Here is a 19,981-nt window from a genome sequence, read left to right as displayed (position 1 = left end):
AGGCATGAGATCCAAGAATATACAATGACAAGGCAAAAGATGGAAGCACAGGAAGAAAGGCCAGCACTCATGTGGAAGGTCAGAAGCATGGAGCTTGGCTACAAGGCTTGGAGAACTCAAGCAGCAGGCAGGTGGGAAAGTGGAAGCAGCAGAGGAGGGACTGGGCTGGGGAGACTAGTGGGGTAGCAAGCATGGGGATGGGTAATGAACCAAATCACAATATCCAAAATATATCAGATTCTCAACTTCCAAGGCAAATCCATACCTATGCTTTTGCTGATGAATTGAGACAAATTTCCTCTGTATATAAAGTAATCTATATTAAGCTATTTGTCGATTTAAAAAAGAGAATTTAGCCGAAACCCGTTTGGCTCAATGGATAGAGCATCAGCTTGGGGACTGAAAGGTCCCTGGTTCGAATCCAGTCAAGGGCATGTACCTTGGTTGGGGGCATATCCCCAGTAGGGGGTGTGCAAGAGGCAGCTGATGAATGACTCTCTCTCTCATTGATATTTCTAACTCTCTATCTCTCTCCCTTCCTCTCTGTAAAAAATCAAGAAAATATATTTTAAAAAATAAAATAAAATAAAAATAAATAAAAAAGAAAATTTAACTATTACATGGTCAATTCATAGAAAGAATTACGTCTCTCATCCCTCAAAATAGAGCAAAGGATTATCTGAACAACTTTGATGATGAAGCTGAGAGCCCCTACAATCCAATGCTATCAGGCAGGTTCCCAGAGGAGCAGACCCCTTACCCCTTTTGCTCCTTAGAGATCACTGGGCATATGGCTTTGGAGCTGCCCCTCACTGTCTGATATGGCAACCATTTATTTTGTGAATGTCCAGCAGACAGGAGGTTTCATGAAATGGGGGAGAGACAAAGAGCAGGTGCATAGGCCTCTCTTGTACGAAGCTTTACCAATCATAGTTCTCATTTCTCTTGGAAAAATAAAAGCGCTGAAATAACAGACTGATCTCTAGGGTGCTGATGGCATCCTGCTCCCTCTGAGGCCCTGTGAATAATTTGCAGATATTGTGTGCGAGGGCTTTCTCCTAGTGTTCTTCTAATTCAGAATGTGATGGGTATGTTTGTGCTGGCACTTTTTTTTAAATCATCACCCGAGGATATATTTTACTAATTTTAGAGACAGGGAGAGATGATAGAGATAGAGAGAGAGTGAGAGAGAGAAAGAGAGAGTGAGAGAGAGAGAGAGAGAGAGAGAGAGAGAGAGAAACATCAATCAGTTGCCTTCTGCATGTGTCCCAACACAGGATCAAACCACAACCTATGTATGAACCCTGACTGGCAATCAAACTTCCCCCTGCTGATGCACAGGATGTCACTCCAACCAAGTAAACCACACCAGCCAGGGCTGTGCTGACAACTTTGAGAGAGTCATTCTGCTTTGGACTAATCAGAATCATAAATGGTCAATAAACTCAAAAAGGTGTGGAGAGTATGTGTCATCATAGCCGTCCTGTGCCTGGAGCCTGGGGTAGCCTCCAAATCTTTCCTTAAGAAAGCAGGCATTCCTCAGGCGTGGAGCAGTCGCTCCTGAATGCCTCGAGTGGTCCGGGGGATGATGGCCTGCACACGGCTGTAAGCTCTCTCCTTCTGTCTCTTGCACGCAGGTTCCCGGAACGCAGACGGAGCTCTGTGGTGCTCAACTTGCCTGGCCTTGAGGTGTTCCCCGGGGACCTTCTGGTGTCAGATGGAGCTGCCGATTACCTGTGCCACCCACTTCTGCTGCTGAATCCAGGTCTCGTCATTCAGCATACTTACACCACAAGCCTGCTATGGGAGGATATTGTAACGAACAAGGGGGATTTTCAAAATACTTAATGACCAGTACCACATGTGCACTGACAAGTTCAACAGATCTCTCACTGACTTAGGCATCAGCCATGAATTACCGGAACCAGCTGAATACACCCTGCTATTGGCCACTCCACTTACAGAGATGTATGAGGTCCTCTTGTCAAAAAATTTGCCCAGCCCTAGCCAGTTTGGTTCCGTGGATAGAGCATTGGCCTGCGGACTGAAAGGTCCCAGGTTCGATTCCGACCAAGGGTTCATGCCTGGGTTGTGGAAGGCAGCTGGTCAATGATTCTCTCCCATCATTGATGTTTCTATCTTTCTCTCCCTCTTCCTTCCTCTCTGAAATCAATAAAGAAATATATATTTAAAAAAAGAAAGAAAGAAATTTGCCCAAGTCCAGGGACGGTCACCACCTTAGCTGAATGCTCTCTCTGGGCTGGTGGGCAGTTTCCATATCATCGCTGTGATGCTAGGCACACAACAAATACCACACCCCCACCCTTCCAACCAGGGTAGCACCCTGTGGAGACAGGGGTCCTGTTAACAGCGGATTACCACTAGAGGAGATTAGAGAGAGGCAGCTTAAGGGTAAATCTGCATTTTGAACTCAGTTGGGAAAGAAAAGAACAGCTCCTCATGATCCTGAGAAGGCCTTTGAAAGCTGAAAGGAGACTTAGGGATTTACCCACCTTGGTGGCTGTTAAACTGGTTTTGTTCTTAACCAGAGCCCTTTTTTACATAAGAACCCTCACTTGGAAATAAAGCCTATAAAGCAGATCCAGGCGGAGTTGCAATATTTGAAAACCGGGTGGGTCCCAAAGCCTCACCTCCAAGGCACCCCCAGGAGCCCAGGACATCCTGCACCCCGGGAACAGCTCATTCCTCATTCACAGATGTGCCGAGTAAGACCCAGAAAGGAGCCCTGGCTTGACCCAGCTGCGGTGCCAGCTGGTTTGTGTCAGAGGAATGGAGTCCGGGCTCCTGGCTGCGAGTCCTGCATGCTCCCCACTAGCCTGCATCAGTCCCCTATTAGATGGAACCCAGAAGCCACCAGTAAATAAATCATGCCTGACATTTGTATAGTTCTTTACTCTTTATAGCTCCCTTTCACATCTACCATCTTATAAGACACAGCCATCCAAACAAACATCTACTGTCTCCTGATGCAACCACCCGAATGAACAAACAGAGCGGGATTAAGTGATCTACTCAAGGACAGGCCCCTAGAAACTAGAGCTAAACACAGCATTACCTTAACCGGGGTTAGTACTTGTTCCGTGAGACTTTGCACATGCCCTAAGCTGGTGAGCAATGAAAGCAGTGTTTCCGGAAGGCTGGTCTCAGACCAGCAGCTTCAATATTACCTGGGAAATTGTCAGACATGTGGGTCAGGGCCTGCTCCAGACCTTCTGAATCAGAAATTCTGGGGGCAGAGCCAGCCCAGGTATCTGTTGTTTTAGTTTTTACTGTATTTTCTGGCATATAAGATGACTTTTGAAACGAAAAAAAGCCTGCTCAGAATTGGCCAGAGTCAGAGAGGCGGTCTATTAAAAAAAGAACTGGTGTTGCCTCGGAAGTGGGGGGTAGTCTTATACAGCGAATATAGGCCTAAACTATGTTTTAACTGTAAAATTAGGGGGTAGTCTTATACGCCGGAAAATACGGTAATTAAATTTATTAGGATGACATTGGTCGACATAGGTTTCAGGTGTGGGTTCTATGTTACAGGGTCTGTATATTGCACCATTTACTTACTTCCCAAAGACAAATAGTTATTTGTGGGTTTGTTTGTTTATTTTATATTTTTAAAATTTATTTCAGAGAGAAAATGAGAGGGAGAGAAACATTAATGATGAGAGAGAATCGTTGGTCAGCTGCCTCCTGCACTCCCCCTACTAAGGGTTGAGTCTGCAACCTGGGTATGTGCCCTGACCAGGAATTGAACCATGACCTCCTGGTTCACAGGTCGATGATCAAACACTGAGCCATGCTTGCCGGGCATCATTTATTTTTTAACAAACCCTCCAGATGATTCTGATGCCACCTAAAGTTTGAAAAACCCCTGCTAAGAAATAGGACATAACTGGCACGTGATGTTCCTAAATGAACTAGTTGTTCCTTTGTTGTGTGCATCGCAGCAAAGACCACATTGTAAAAGTTATGCAACCTTCTCCACCTTCTGCCTCCACACCCTCTTCCCAAGGAGTGCAGAATAGAGTTCTTGTGTCCCCAAATCATGTTCTAATGCAATGCAGTGCTGCTCGAGCTTCCAAGTGCATGTGAGTCACTGGTGAAAAAACTGAGTCATCAAAACTTAACGTTTACTACAGATAATAAAAGATTGAGGAGGCAGCAGAGACCCATTTACATCTTCTGAATATTTGAGATGCTTTTCCAAGGCCCTAAATTTACCCCCAAAGCTAGAAAAACAGAGAGACATTTGTGGAAAACAGATACCCCAATTGCATTTCAAATGGGACCTAATTTTCCACCAGGCATTTGAGGGATAAGAGTGGTAAAGCCTATTTGTCCCTAAAGGAGATTCCACCCAAGCTCTCCTTCTAAAAGATTAATAAGGTGCTCAGAGTGAGCAAGATAATTCATTGGACAAGTGGCTTCCAGGGTTCCAATAGGAAAAGCCCCTTGAGCACACCCCTTGCAGTAAATGCCATTCGGTAATTGCCTCCATCTGATTGAAGTACTATGTGGAGCCCCCTGACGAATGGAACACAGAGAGAGACAGATGTATAAGACATCTATTTTTTTGTACTGAGTCATCAGAACACCTCACCTAATCCTAAGAGATGATTTCCAGCTTTTTCTTGGTAACATTACAAATTGATGCAAATGACATGAAAATCAGGAGACCAAATCTCATCACTTTAAATCCTGATCACAAAAATAGTTCACTATTGAACAATGATGGCCTTCCCAGCTCAAAGCAACTCCTCAGGACTACTTGGATGGTGGCTAATAGCAACAATAAACCCCAACATAGAGACTGATGATGTGCTGGTGTTCCCCTATTTTGGAGTCTGTGTTTAACCACACCTGGGATTGTAAGGTTGCAAGATTCAAGTTTGGTCTGGGAGAGTTTCTGGTAGAACAGTGTAAAAAAAAAAGTCCTTTCAGCCCCAAAGTTCTATGACTCTCCATCTTAAATATATTATTCAACATCTTTATTACATTTCATAGATTTTCCCCCTGAGCTATCAAGAAGAGGAGGCTGAAAAATACTCCAGTAAAGAAATAGGACAATATCACTCTCAGGCAGCAATGGAACACCAACTTTTAGGTTGCAGCATGGCTTCCTTCACTGTCTGCATTCATTCTGTGCTTTCTCAAGAGAAGGAAAGTTAGAGCAGGATGGATTCCTTCTGGCTCTTTGGAAAGCAGGTTTTGTCAAGCACTGCAATGCTCTGTCACAAGTTACTCCAAGTTCTAATATGTGTTCTTTCATTTCACCCCCCAGAATCCAAAAAGCCACGATGGCCTTTCTCCAGGAGAGGAGCGGTGAGTGCTGTGCGTTGTCATTTTAATTAAACCTCCTGTAGCTAAGAAAGTAAGAAAGGGCTGAAGAGCCCCTCTAACTTTGCATGACGGCAGATGGCACACGACATATGAAGTTTAAATTATATCATCACATCTATAGTAGAGAACAAGCCGAAAAAGGCCATTTTGCACAGCAAAACAGTGCTAATTGCCAGTGGTTAATGAGCTCTGCAAAAAAAAAAAAAAAAAAAAAAAAAAAAAAAAAAAAAAAAAAAAAACAACCAAAAAAACCCAAAGCCATCCTAATACTGTGATGCTTTACAACTCTAAATGTATAACTCGATGTGGCTTCGGAGAAACTCACTGGATAAAGTCAACTTGCACAGGGTACAGCCCCCCCGTTTGCAGTCAGTGCTGTGCTTATCGGGAACATTGAAAAATGAATGAGCTATTACAGAAACATATTCCACAGAAACACTTCTGCTTCTGGGAAAGCCGGTTGGATTAGTCCTGGTGTATGTGTTTTTTAATTCATTCTTGGTACCATCAATTATGAAAGAGTCATAAATCTTGTATGATGTATCAGTGGTCCCTGACTCTTTGCAGCCTACAACGAGGGCTGGCCAGAGTGCAGCCTTTCCTCCAGGCATGCTCGGGGTAGAGGGAAGGGGCATTGCTGACTACAGCCTCACTCCTCACTCCTGCTTTTGTATGGAGGGGAAGGACTGATTCTGTTCTAACAGCAGTACCAGTTGCAATACCGTCTTTAAGTATCATAGCTAAATTAAAAGCTGTCTGAGGTTCCAATCCCAGCTGCTCCACTTACTATTCTGTGACTTTGTCCAAATGAATCAATCCCCTTCAGCTTCAGGTGCTTCCCTGTGAAAGCTGGATAGTGATCATGTGATGAGTAAATCAAATAGTGCATGTGGGCTTATCCCAGAGCTGGGCAGGTCTTAAACACTCAATCAATATTGGCCATAATACTGGTAGTTTTATTTGTTTGGAAAACTACTTGTTCGCATAAGCAAGTACCACATTATTTTTCCAGAAACCAAACATTTTTATGAATGTCTCAGTCATCTCTGGCTGCTATAACAAAATGCCACAGGCTGGATGGCTTAAGCAACCATGAGTACTTATCACAGTTGCAGAGACTGGGAAGCCCAAGATCAATGGGCCAGCATGGTCAGAGAAACTTTCTTGGTAGCTTATACTTTGTTGTCTTCTCACTGTGTCCTCACATCATGGAGATAGAGCTCCAGTGCCTCCTCAATAATTTCATGAATGGGGTTAGTGTCCTGATAAACCCGCATGACCTCATCCAAACCGAGTTACTTCCCAAAGGTCCTTTCTCCAAATACCATCACATTGGGGGATTAGGGTTTTAAGAGGTGACTTGGGAGGAACAGAAACATCCAGCCATAGGGACAGTTTAAACATTATGAGCTAGTGACCATTGTCACTAAAGCGGTTTCTCCTGTTCATGCCCATTTTGCCCCTCTTTAGGGACCTGGTTTGACTATTTTCCTGGCAGGTCTGACGCAGGACCTATGTTATAAGCTTTCCTGGCCTTCTTCTCATTTAAATGGAGGCAGGGCCAGTTACCAGTCAGGTCTGCGGTCTCAGGAGAAGGAGAATCTCCCACAAGCTCTCCTGAAGCCAATAAGGAAGGTGCCCACCTTCCTCCATGGAAAGAACGCTCTAAGGACTGCCAGGGAGGTAGAATGTGCTCCCACAAGGGAGGGCGTACCTAACGAAGGGATGCTCTTACAAGTTGTAACCAATGTCTTTTCCTCCATAAAGAAGTGATTTGTGGGGTGGCTGTATGTGTCAAACACTGGGCTAGGTTTCTAAGATGCCGAGGGGCCCATTATCAGCTGCTATCTAAGGTCAGACTTCCATGTAGATTGAGAGGGAAAGTGTGATAAATGGCTTGCACAATGTTGGAGGTAGGTGGGCAGTGGTGGAGATACATAGACAGAATCATTAGTGGGAAGATAAAATGTTTCAGCAAACGTTCTCACTAAAGAAGGGAAATTCATATCTTAAGGCTCACTTTCATAAGGACCTAGTATCTGGTCTCCTTTAAGTTAATATTTCTATTTGGTCCTTCATCCTTTTAGTCTTATTTACCACGTAATTCATAGCAATATAAATGCTAATTCACATAAATATAATAAACACACTGCTACATTATAATGTATTTTCCTAATATATTACACATTTTCTCTTTTCTTACCTTCCTTTCTTCTCTCCTTCTTTTCTAATGAATATTAGTAATAAAAACAAACACAGATATAATGTTTACATTACCAGGCACTGTTTCCGTTTATGTATGCTCCTATTTATGTATGTCATAGCTTATATATGTTAACTCATTAATTATCACAACAGACCAACATGGCAGGTAACATTATTATCCCCATTTTGCAAATGGAGAAACAGGTTCAGAGAGGTTGAATAGCTTGCTTTAGTTCACACAGCTTATAAGTAGTAGAGTGGGGATTGGTCCCCAGGAGTCCCAGGCCCTCTGGCTCTGAGTCTGTTTCAGCCCCTACATTGAATTGTCTGCAAATGTGTGGCTCCATAACCAAACCTGGACACTCCAGCCTCCTCTTGCTCATCAGAGTTCTCATGGATCTTGCCTGTTCTCACAGATTCAATGCAATCTCTTTGTCAACCACTAAAATGTGTATTCATGCTCACATATCCCATATATTTGTTTTGCTCCAGGTACATATCCTCGGTTCCTACTGTAAATTTTCGTTCCAGCCAGCCCTTAGTTATTAGCTTTGGGACTCTGGAATTATCCTTGGTTCTTTCTTTTCATGTTCTGTATCCTCTTAAATGCACTACAAACTCTTCTCATGACCTCTCCTTGCCAACACCACCAGTGTTTGTTACTCTAAAGAGCTAATGTGGTCTCTGGAAGGACTGTCCCCACCCTTCTCTCTGGCACCCACTAAGCATTTGGTCAGGAGGCTGGTCAGGCCCAAGGAAGCCACAGCGAGTGCCCTTCACAAGAGGCTGGTGCCCACCTTTCCACAGCTCTGATGCTGCTCCCATTGTCCCAGCCTCTTTCTTTTCCAACAGGCTGCTGATTTGTTATTTCCACAACAAGCAGTCGCTATGGTTTCAGACATCACCACACGGCATATGTCCCAGTTTCTGTAGGCGGTGCCCAACCCTCTCCAAGATTTCTTAGCTACTGTGGAAGCTAACCAGGCTCTAATAGATTTTCTCTCTCAGTGCCATAACCCTACCAGAGAAACCAGCCACAGCCCTTCGGCACATTCTGAAATGATAGGGTCTCCTCTCGCACACAGGAGCTGCCTAACAGATAACCCCTGTGTTCTCCTGCTCATTAACATACAGCATCATGACCTGGAGATAATAGAACAAGTTTAAAAATTATTTGTGATAAACATTCATGTCAAATGCAGCCAAGTTTCCTTTAGGAAGCCCTGCATTTCTTTTGATAGCTGCTCCCTGTTATGGGTGGTAAAATGAATTCTTTTAAGTAGATAATTCATGATCTTGCAACAAAGTAGTGAATGAGTCAAAAAAAAAGTCATAATATAGTAAGTTTAGAAAGCAAGTTATGAAAGGATGTCCAAATATGACACCATTAAAAATTAATTATAATTATAATCAGGAAAAGGTTTTCTGTGTTTATCAAGAGGTGAAGATTATAGGTAGCTTAGATTTTCTTAGTGTTTTTCTTTGTTTCTCAAATTATTACCTTTGTAATCAGATTCTTAAAAATTAATATTATACTATATAATAAAGAGGTAATATGCAAATTGACCCTAGCATCCTTGCACAAGATGTCCAACCCCATATAATCAAATATGGCCACCCCCATGTGGTCAAAAATGGCCACCACAAGATGGCTGGCAGGAAAGGGTAGTTGTGGGTGATAAGGCTAGCAGGGGAGGGCAGTTAGGAGTGACCAGGCCAGCAGGGGAGGGCAGTTGGGAGTGACCTAGCCTGCAGGAAAGGGCAGTTAGGGGTGACCGGGACAGCAGGGGAGGGGCAGTCATGAGTGACTGGGGCAGCAGGGAAGCAGTTGAGCATCAATCAGGCTGACAGGGGAGTGGTTAGGGGGTGATTAGGCTGGCCAGCAGGCAAACAGTAGTTAGACATCCTCTGAAGGATCCCAGTTTGGAGAGGGTGCAGGCTGGGCTGAGGGTCACCCCTCATAAATTTCATGCACCAGGCCTCTAGTTAAAAAAATAAAAACAATAACAAATAAGTGGGTGGTTTCACCCTAAAGAGACTAGTTTCTAGCATATCTTAGTATTCTTTAGCAGCGAATAATTGGGTTTGGCAATTCCTTCAACACTCTGGGCTTTTCCCAGTCATCCGCTAACTGAAAGGTGAACTAAAGCCTCCGAGGGACCTTCTGATGCTCAATTCCTATAATCCTGGGTTTGGAAAAGCTAGATCTGTGAAAGACATTACACCACCCCACAGGGTGGGTGTGAGACCTGGAGTCCATCTATTTACTATACAACTATTCCAAGCCTTGGATTATTATTTTTTTCATTAGTAAAATGAAAGGCTTGGATCAGACATCCTCACCAGCCTCTGTTCTCCAGATCAAACATTCTGTGGTCCTATGAGTCAGATTGTGGCAGGGAAATAGCTTTGCAACTGATGGTGGCTTATCGACAAAAGGTACAGTCTCTTCTCACGTATGTTAGAGAATGAACGTATGGGAGATGCTACTGAAGTCATGTCGTTGAAGAATCCTGTTTGAAAGTTTTGTTTCTCACCATCCTTAAGCAGGGCAGAGACAAACACAAGCACATATCTGACCTGGAGCAGCGCCTCTCCTTGGTGAAGATTACAGACTTCGGGGCCTATGAATTCCACAGCCTTAAGGTATCTCACCAACTGCTTCCTGAGTGACCTGGCTTCTTCCCTCGGTTTAGTCACTATTTTGTTGTCTTTGTTCGTATCACAGCAAAGTGCAGGAGGGAAGCCCAGAGCTGGGCTGGGTTGGGTCTGCTTTCTCTACTGCCCAGGGAAACCTCAGGAAGGTCATTTCATCTTAACAAAAACAATGGGTGACAGAGGCCTGTCCACATGTTAGCAGTGGTTACTCGTTCGCCTCAGGGCCTCAATTTCCTCGTTCAAGAAATATCTTGCTGTTGAGCCGACCACTTCTAAAGGTCACTAAAAACTTTAAAATTCTCATTTCATGCCATTAATTTCAATAAGCTTTAGCAGGGAGGCCTGGATCAGACCTCCCAATTCTGAGTTTGGGGTTCTTTGAGGGGGTTTTTGCAATAAACTGAAAAAGGCTCATGAAATTCTCAAGCATAATGCAAAACAACATCAATGTGAATCCCTTCTTATTTAAGCTAAAAATAATGCATGTCTTGCATCCCAAAGCCACACAGAGAGAACTGTGGTTTGTGCAGCTGGAGGAGCCACTGCCGAGAGGCATGCTGGGGCCTGGGAAGGAAACCAGGCTTTGGGGGATGCTTGCGTGTTCTTGCCACACTTAGCGCAGGTCAGAGCTAATGGAGAACAGGTCAAGGTGGAAATGTTTTGTTCCTTCTTTCCTCCCATGTGCAGGGTAAGACCTGGAATGAAGTCATGGCAACACATCAGAAACTTCCTCCTGATCAATTAGACTTGAGAAAGCAGCAAGAGGCCATGTGGGAACTTTTCACAAGCGAATGCACTTATTTCTTGGACCATTTATTAGTTCTTAAGATGGTAATGCGGGGCTTACTTTTTGTAATAGATGGTAAATATTATTTTAATTTGGGCGGGGGGATTGTTTTCCTCTTTCACACGGAAAACAGAAAGTTAGGTGTGGAGGTCTCTCTTTTAGGAGATCTTAAAAAATTATATCTGCTGTTTATCCACTACTTGGTTGTCTCTTCTTTTTTTTTCTTAAACATAGTCTGCCAGGATTGGAGGAGGTCTTCTAAGTTAGTCCAGCTCCCCATCGGATATCTGAATCGCCTCTACCTATTGTGCTTACACACCTCACCAGTCAGGGAGCGCAGAGCCATCCTGCAGGCACCCACCCCAGCCCTGGTCAGCTTCCACTTTCCGAGCTCTTGTTCCCCTGAGCAGTGCTGGGAGCATGTGTTTGATCAGCTGCAGGACCACCGTCACAGATTCCCAGGCAGCCATCCACATGTAACGCAGTGGGGTTGCACGACATGGTATATTCGTAATGTCTACCAGGTAAATGGTGTCCCCGAGGGAGTGCAGGGCTGCCGCCGGATCTGATGAGGTTCTGAGCAAATAATCCTATAGGACAACCACAGGGCAAGGATGTTAAGGGAGACACTGCCTTCCAAGAGCACAGGGGAGGAAGAGCCATATTGCTCCCAAGCTTGACTCCACCCATAAATACTTATGAATCCCGCCTACTATCTTACACAGGAAAAAAAAACTGTGTAAAAAAGCACCTAGGGAGAACTAACTGCAAGTCCTGGCTCTGTTTCTGACTTGTCATGTGACCCTAGAAAAGCCTAGTCCTCCATTTCCTAAACCAAAGGTCAGCAAACATTTCCTGTAAAGGTCCTGATTCTAAATACAAGATGGGGCAATAGTAGGTTTACAGTTGTTGTTCGTATGGAAAATAATACAATAAATAATAATAATAATAATAATACAAGAATAAACCCTGTGTTTCACATACTCACAACTGGAAACCTACTGTTGCCTCTCCCTGTATGTTGGGCTTTGAAGACTCTGTGGTCTTTATTACAACTCCTTAGCTCTTCCATTGCAGGGTCCAGGAAGCTATGGGTAACTTATAAAGGAATGTGATAGCTGTGCTTTAATCAACATTATTTATGAAAACAGGTAGCAGGCCTGATCTATCCTGCAGGCTGTCATTTGACAATCCCTTTCCTAAGCTCTAAAATAGGGGTGTCGAACTCAATCAGGAAGGGGCCAAAATCTAAAATCCAGCCTAAATCGCGGGCCGAATGGTTTACTGAACAGTCATAAACTGACAATGTCATAAACTGACAGCGGAGTGCAGTGATGACAGTGCGGTGCGGGCCACATTGCAAGGCCTGGCCGGCTGGATTTGGCCCGCGGACCTTGTGTTTGACACATGTGCTCTAAAAGAAGGATGACAATACCATTTCTGTCTGTCTCGTGGCATCTCAGCATTGTGATCATTAGATTAGTTTTCTTTGAAATCTATCAAGTGACATACAAATGTCACTCATTATTTTCTGCAAAGCATTCTTCTGTCGATAAGTTGATCGTTGTTTAGTTTATAGACCCAGGGAAGATTATCTGTGAGGATTGCAAGTCTTTCTTGACTTGCTGTAAAGTAGCCTCCTACTGTATGAAAGCATCAAATCAAGAAACAATAGCACAGAGGCTCCCTGAATGCTTTCATTCATAGTTAATGCCTTTATCCAAATCCAAGCATCTTACCAGTTACAGATATTAACTCATTAGTTCTTTTTTTGTAATTTCCTGCACTTAAAAGACATTTGGATCTTTTGCAGAGAAAGGTATAAATGAGAATTCAGCTTGGAAGTGGTTTTGGTCTCACATTAGTGCTATTGATAAGAAAGCCTGTGAGATTTCTTGACTCCGGGAGGCAGAGAAAGCCCATCAGAACAGATTGTGTTCAGCAGGAATGTTGTCCGGGCCCATGAATATTAGCAACAACACCGTCATGCAGAAGAGCACATTTCTCATATGTTCTATGCAGCTAAATGTCACCACTGATATTTAGGAAAATTCTGAAACCTCAAAAATAATGATTTCTAAACTGGTTTGTAAAGTTGTGGTCAGGAGGTTTATGTTCAATGCTCTTGAAGAGGGCAAGTTTCAAAACTGAAAAACAGAAGGTAATCTGCATTTCTTTTTTTCTTTTTTTTTAAGATCTTCATGAATACACTAAAATATCTACAAACCTGCGAATGTCTCCTGGATGTGGACTCATGGCGACTTTTTGCAAACCTGGAGGAGTTAAGTCAGGTGAGCCAAAGTAGAAAGACACCGGGAGACATGTTTAGAAATTCACCAAAGGAGCCATGAAAATGCATGTTTGTTCTACTCTTGTGGCTTGTATGCTACGCTGCAATACAGAATGTGGGTCATTCCCCGTATAGTATTATGATCAGGAAGTCAGGTTAATAAGAAGGAAATCTAAACATTCATTGATATCTTGCCAAGAGATCACATATAACAGCCTTCAGTAGCATTTTTCATTTTAACTTGGCTGTTTAAGAAAGTAAACATATTCTCAAAATCTCCTTAACCTTCGTAAATGTTCTCAAATGAATGTCCTTTTCTCATATATTATAAATAAATAATATCTTTCCTCCAAAAGGAAGAGAAGAGAGATTTCAAAAAGAATTTATTTATATTAAGAAACTTATAAGCAAATGTAGATTGAAAAGGAAAATAAATGTGAATCTTGCTGCCAAGAGGTAAATTGTAATGAGAAACAGCTGTAGAATGATATTTGAAGTTCATCAAATATTTATTCCTTCCCTTGGGTGTGTGCCTACTCTTGTTTCCTTTCTCTCTGGCCCTAGACAAGCTTTGGTTTTGTGAGCAGTCTCTTTGCCATCATCAAGGACTACTTCGATGCCCCTGAGACTTCACCACCCATGGATTTCATTTCCGTCATTGCAAAGGTAAAATCCTTTCAAGAGATCTCAGACTCAGACTGTAACTTCACCCTCTCTCAGGATAGCTATTTACATCTATTGCCTTTTTGTGTATGTTGTTTCTACAAAGGAACCATCCTTTTCTCTGCCAACAGACATTTTCCAAAATAACTTGCAAACTCTCTTTTCCCATTGTCACCTCTGCCATATGGGTTTTATTAACACAGAAATGCACACACATGGAAAAGCCATTTCCAAGCCTGTCTCTTAAATGACTCCAATTTATAGCAGTTTTCATGGCAATAATTTGTGTAGGCCAATTACATGGTTCAGTTGTTCTTCTAACAAAAGTGTCAATCTTTCAGACAAAAATAAATAAATAAATAAATAAATAGCCCTTTAAACCTATCAGCACCCTTAATAGAACCTCTGGTCTGAAAGAAGAAAAGTCTGTGGCCCTGGTTTGTTTAATGCTATTTCCTTTTTTTTTTTTTTTTTTTACTTTGAGCTTTTTAGTACAGTTTCTATCTATTCACATTTAGCAAGATTTGACTTTATTCAATCCACTCTAAAAAGCTGGACTGAAATTTATTGAGCACTTATGAAAGGCTATGTGTGGGGCCAACACCCTGTGCACAATAATCTGCAAAACCAGACGTACTCCTGCTCGTTTTCAATCTAGTGGGGGAGAGATTAATTTAAGAGTTACAGTAATAATCATATAATCAAATTGAGATCAATGCTGAGGAAAACAGGAGCACCGGAGCTGTCCTTCATAACACCTGTCCTATGGCAGTGGGTGGGGCAGTTACAGACAGGAAATTCTTCCTGGGGCAGAGATGCCGGAGGAGGAGTATATTAACAAGGCAAAAACACATAGGAAACTAGGTACAAACTAGGGAGATCCTCATGTGAACTTTGAAAACAGATTTGAATAAGAAAAACTTTGAAAAATAAGAGGAAGAATGTAAAGTGTTGGGAAGTAGCTAAAGTCTTAGGTTCCCTCGATTTATTTAGAGTCAGACATTTTTTAAATTTAATTTTAAGTAAATAGTCTGGAGAAATGCCCCACACATGAAAACATGTAAGCTGTTTTAGTCTGCTCAGGCGAAAACAAAGTATTACAGACTGGGTGGTTTATAAACAACAAATTTCTTTTACCGAGTTTGGAGGGGGGCAGTCTGAGGTTAGATGAGGATTCCCTTCCAGCCACGACTTTTCATTGCATCCTACCTGCGGAAGGGGCTAGGGAGGCCTCTGGAGGCTCTTTGTAAGGACATAATCTGACCCATGAGGGTACCCCTTTGTGAATGAATCACCTCCTGAAGGCTCCATTCCTAATACCATCACTTTGGGGATTAGGATTCAACATATTAATTTGAGAGGGACACAAGCATCCCACCATAGTGTAAGTGCTCTTATAGCCTCCTAAGCATTGGATGTTAATATATTCTTTATTAAAGGTCCATAAGTCAGCCCACATATATATGCTTCATGTTACAGGCATGCAAAGGTGGGTTACACAGTGTTTCCTTATGGAAAAGGTCCTTTATCAGTCAGGTTAGATCTGGTTGTTTCAGAGTAACCATCCCCAAATTTCAATAGCTTGGTTCCTCTCTCCCCTGTGCCTACCCCTTCCCTGTCACTGTCCTCTCTCCGGGACCCAGGCTGAGGGAGCAGCAGGGGAATGTTACCCGTCTGGGGAGACTGGTCAGAGCACTCAGACTCTCCAGGGTCTGCCAGAAGCAACACATGGCAGGTCTGTTCACACTTCATCAGCCAAGTTAAGTCACATGGCCACACTCACCTTCAGCAGAGGGGTACCCAGAATCCTCCCCAGGAAGGGAAAGCAGGAGAACAGTAAGGCAGCCACACAAGAAGCCGCACAGATGGGAGACTGGAGCATTTTGTTGTTCACACATGACTCATGTGAGCAAGTCACTGAAAAGGAAACATAGGCTTGAGAGGTCAGATCATTTGGCCAAGGCCACAGAGCTGATGCATTGTAGAAGCGAGTCTCCAAGCCTGAGCACACATGATTGTAACTATTGCCTCCTGGAAATGACGTTTCTCAAGCATCTCCGTGTCCTTTCTCTCCAAGCTACCAACCCCTCCATCTCCAAAAATAAGTTTACATCATCGTGTTTTCTCCTCTGTCTTACAACAAAATACTTGTCTAGGTTTTCGTTATCTCTGCCTTTATTGCTGCCACTTCCTTTAGTGACTTTTTAGGCTGGGTCTGTTTTCTCTAGTAAATGTAGTTATAACATTGCCAACAGTGTGTCTTCCTTATCTTATTCTACCACATGATGACACTATTAGAAATTTATCAGTGGGACCCATTACTTATTACATCAATCATATAACAAATCAAGGAGTACATGGGCTTAGCAACACAGCAGGCACTGTGAGACCATGAGGAGAGTGTCTGCCAGTTAAGCTTTGGTGAAGAGAAAAGAATAACTCACTCCTGAGAAAGACACTTACCTGAGACAGAGCACCTTATGGGGGCTGCTCCGTTTGACCATTGCATAAATCTGTACATACACTTAGGAGAGGTCCTCAAATTAGACTCTACAGTTTTAGAAGCCAGCAGGAAAATTACATTTATGGACATTTTTGAGGAAAAGTTGATAAAAATTAAATGTTGTTACTTACTACCAACACAAACCTAACATGAGCCAACATAAGCCCTGACGTCAACAAAGCATAAACAGAAGCAAAAGGTAAATTAAATCAAGAAACCCTAAATAGAATTTTAAGTAGGATGGGGGGAGGGGTGATTAATTGAGGTGTTAACTGTGTCTTATGGGAATACTATTTTTTTAAAGAGTGTTCATTGTGAAGATAACATGTTCCTAGTCACACGGCCAGCCGTACTGCTGCTGGATAATGCTGCCCGCCCCCCTTCCCTGTGCCAGTCAGTGATGGCCGCGAAGGGAAAGAGGCCCCCTGCCCGTACTCTCCCTGCTCTTCTCTTGCAGTATTTCCGAGGGAGCCTCTGTCAGAGCCACCAGACCTACTGCCTGAACTACTCGGCTGCCGTCTTTTACCTCGAGAGCCTGAAGCAGAGAGAGGACTTTGGAACTTACTTAAAAGTAAAGTACCATCTTCTTTTCTTTTATAATTTTCTTGAGACTCTTTGGGGTATAACAGGTCCTAGGAGTTATACCCAAAATAAGTGAGAAAGAAGAACAATCAAGGATCAACAATACACTTGAACTACAAATCTGCTTTCCTCATCAACACATTTTTCCACTGCACACCGAGGAGTGTTAAATGGTGCACATCTGGAAACATTGTATCATCTAATGCCCCTCCTAAATTTTTGGCAGGGGGAGCGGGAGAGGCTTACCAATGTCTTATTTGTTCATTGGTGTGTTTGTGAGCAGAGTCGGTACATTGTAAGGAGAAAGCTAGGATAAGAATGAGGCTTTGTGACTAGAACTTTGGCTCTTGTAGGATTTGGTCCCAACAAGATTCTGCGGCACACAAGCTTGGAGGAGCACTTCCATTGTATTCTGTGCGAAGGGCGCCCCCTGGAGTGCTTCAGAGGGTACAATGCAGAGGCTGCCCCTGAAATTGTACAACATGGTGGCTATGGACTCCAAAGCACCAGAGCCACGTATTTCTGCTAAGGACAGTCAGGATTTGCTAATAAGCTGACACGGAAAGAATTGTCCTGGACTTCACCAGTTCCTTTGACCCCTCTTTGGACATTTCTTTAGTATGGACCGTACCTTTCCAATATTATGCCAGAGCTCCTATTTATGATCCAGAGAGAACTGTCCAAGCCTTTTCAGAAAACTAGCTCTCCTGGCAGTTACAAAGCCCCCTCGGAGCACAAGCTCAGAGGCCGGGGAGGAAAGGCTGACTGGGTTCTAGGACTTACCTGTGGCCTGACTGTTATCTCTGCCTTTATAGCTGCCACTTCCTTAGTCTGAGTGCTCTGCCCAAGACTCCCTAGACCAGTAACATTCCCCTGCTGCTCCCTCAGCCTGGGTCCCAGAGAGAGGCCTGGGTGCAGCATGGCTGAGAAAAGAGGATAATCTTGGGGGGGAGACCTGGCCTTATTTTTGGAAAGCTCATTAGCTCTCCAGATGTCTGAATAGCCCTGTCACACAAGTTTTCCCCGGAAGCTGATGATTAGACTCCCAGCCTGGCCCCTAAATTGGAGAAGCCAGTTCCCTGTCTCTGTCTTCCAAGCCAGGGCAGAGGTTAATGGAACAAGGCACAGCCACCATTTTCAACGAGCTGTGGAAAATACCATACCAGTTGTGACATAGGAAGGTGGCTTATAATTTTATATGAAATATACACAGCATCCAAAGATAACATATAATTATAACGCATAATCCTTTACCAGGCACTGTCTCAAACATCTCTTTTAATCCTTGGCACTGAACTTTGACATTGATTACATTGTCCCCATGTGTTCCTGAGGCTCAGAGAGGTTATATGGTTTTTTGCAAGGTCATGTGGACAATAGGTGAAAAAAATGAACACACACACACAACAAAACAACAACAACAACAAACAAACAAACAAACAAAAAACACAAGTGCTCTTTCCACCAAAATTATTTACAGCTCCTCAGGGCTATTTCCCATCACTTGGAAACTGTGAGCATCATGAAACAGGTGAGGGGTCAGGAAGGGCTGCAGAGGAATTGAAGGTGAACCTGCCTTCCACAGCCACATAGTACAGAACAAAAGCATTGTCACAGGAAGTTAATAATAATCTAACCATAACCTAGTAAATATAATGATTATAAAATAACTAGAGGTCCAGGGCATGAAATTCGTGCATGGGTGGGGGGGGAGGGGGTAAGATGCCCCTCAGCCCAACTTGCATCCTCTCCAATCTGGGACCCCTCGAGAAATGTCCAACTGCCCATTTAGGCCCAATCCCGCTGGGCAGTCGGACATCCCTCTCACAATCCTGATTGCCCCTAACTGCTTCTGCCTGCCAGCCTGATCACCCCCTAACCACTCCCCTGCCAGCCTGATTGATTCCTAACTGCTCCCCTGCCAGCCTGTTTGCCCCCAACTTCCCTCCTATGCTGGCCTGGTCACCCTAACTGCCCTCCCCTGCAGGGTTGGTCGCCTCCAACTGCCCTCCCTTGCAGGCCTGGTCCCTCTCAATTGCCCTCCCTTGCAGGCCTGGTTCCTCCTAACTTCCCTCCCCTGCTGGCCATCTTGTGGTGGCCATCTTGTGTCCACATGGGGGCAGGATCTTTGACCACATGGGGGCAGCCAAATTGTGTGTTGGAGTGATGGTCAATCTGCATATTACTCTTTTATTAGATAGGATAGAGGCCTGGTGCATGGGTGTGGGCTAGCTGGTTTGCCCTGAAGGGTGTCCCAGATCAGAGTGGGGGTTCCCTTGGGTGTGGGGTGGCCTTAATGAGGGGCCTGTGGTGGTTTGCAGGCTGGCCACGCCCCCTGGCAACCCAAACAGAAGCCCTGGTATCTGGAATTTATTTATCTTCTACAATTGAAACTTTGTAGCCTGGAGCAGAGCCAAGCCTTCTGCTTGCTCCATGGCTGCTGCCATTTCTGTTTGGATTTGTTTACCTTCTATAATTGAAACTTTGTAACCTTTAGTGGAGGCCTAGGCTGGCAAGGGCAGGCGTTGCCTGGGAAACCCAAGCCTCCCTCCTGCTCTCTGTGGCTGTAGCCATCTTGGTTGGGTTTATTTGCATAGTCACTCTGATTGGCTGGTGGGCGTGGTTTGTGGGTGTAGCAGAATGGTGGTTAATTTGCATATTATTCTTTTATTATGTAGGATAATTGCAATGTACAGTAAGTAATAATAAAGGGGGGCTGGTTTTCAAGCTCTTGCTTCAACCAGCCACTGTTGGTCATCTATGATCTTTGTCTTCACCAGGGGCAGGGAACCTTTCTCTGCCAAGGGCCATTTGGATATTGATGACATCCAAAATTATCAACTTAAAAATTATGTTGCTATGAAAAAAGCTCCTAGATCTGTTGAACTTGGAGTCCTGCCTGCGGTTGCCTTGGCAGAGCCAGACCCAATGTCACGGC

The 19,981-nt window shown here is 43.7% G+C and overlaps 1 protein-coding gene across 1 annotated transcript in view; it reads left to right on the top strand.

Annotated features, from left to right (window-relative positions):
- PLEKHG7 (pleckstrin homology and RhoGEF domain containing G7) overlaps positions 1-19,981 on the top strand; it is a 45,346-nt gene that overhangs the window by 5,940 nt on the left and 19,425 nt on the right. Inside the window, exons 2-8 of the mRNA XM_084880339.1 lie at positions 1,638-1,765; positions 5,297-5,337; positions 10,111-10,206; positions 10,906-11,049; positions 13,201-13,296; positions 13,860-13,961; positions 16,919-17,032. Coding sequence (XP_084736465.1) covers positions 1,638-1,765; positions 5,297-5,337; positions 10,111-10,206; positions 10,906-11,049; positions 13,201-13,296; positions 13,860-13,961; positions 16,919-17,032 — 721 coding nt within the window. The remainder of the gene's footprint in view (positions 1-1,637; positions 1,766-5,296; positions 5,338-10,110; positions 10,207-10,905; positions 11,050-13,200; positions 13,297-13,859; positions 13,962-16,918; positions 17,033-19,981) is intronic.

This window comes from Pipistrellus hanaki, assembly GCF_964339955.1.
Source record: "Pipistrellus hanaki genome assembly, chromosome: 3".
Classification (NCBI taxonomy): Eukaryota; Metazoa; Chordata; class Mammalia; order Chiroptera; family Vespertilionidae; genus Pipistrellus; species Pipistrellus hanaki.
The sequence above is the reverse complement of the archived record's forward strand: the minus strand, read 5'-3'. Positions and strand labels throughout refer to the sequence as shown.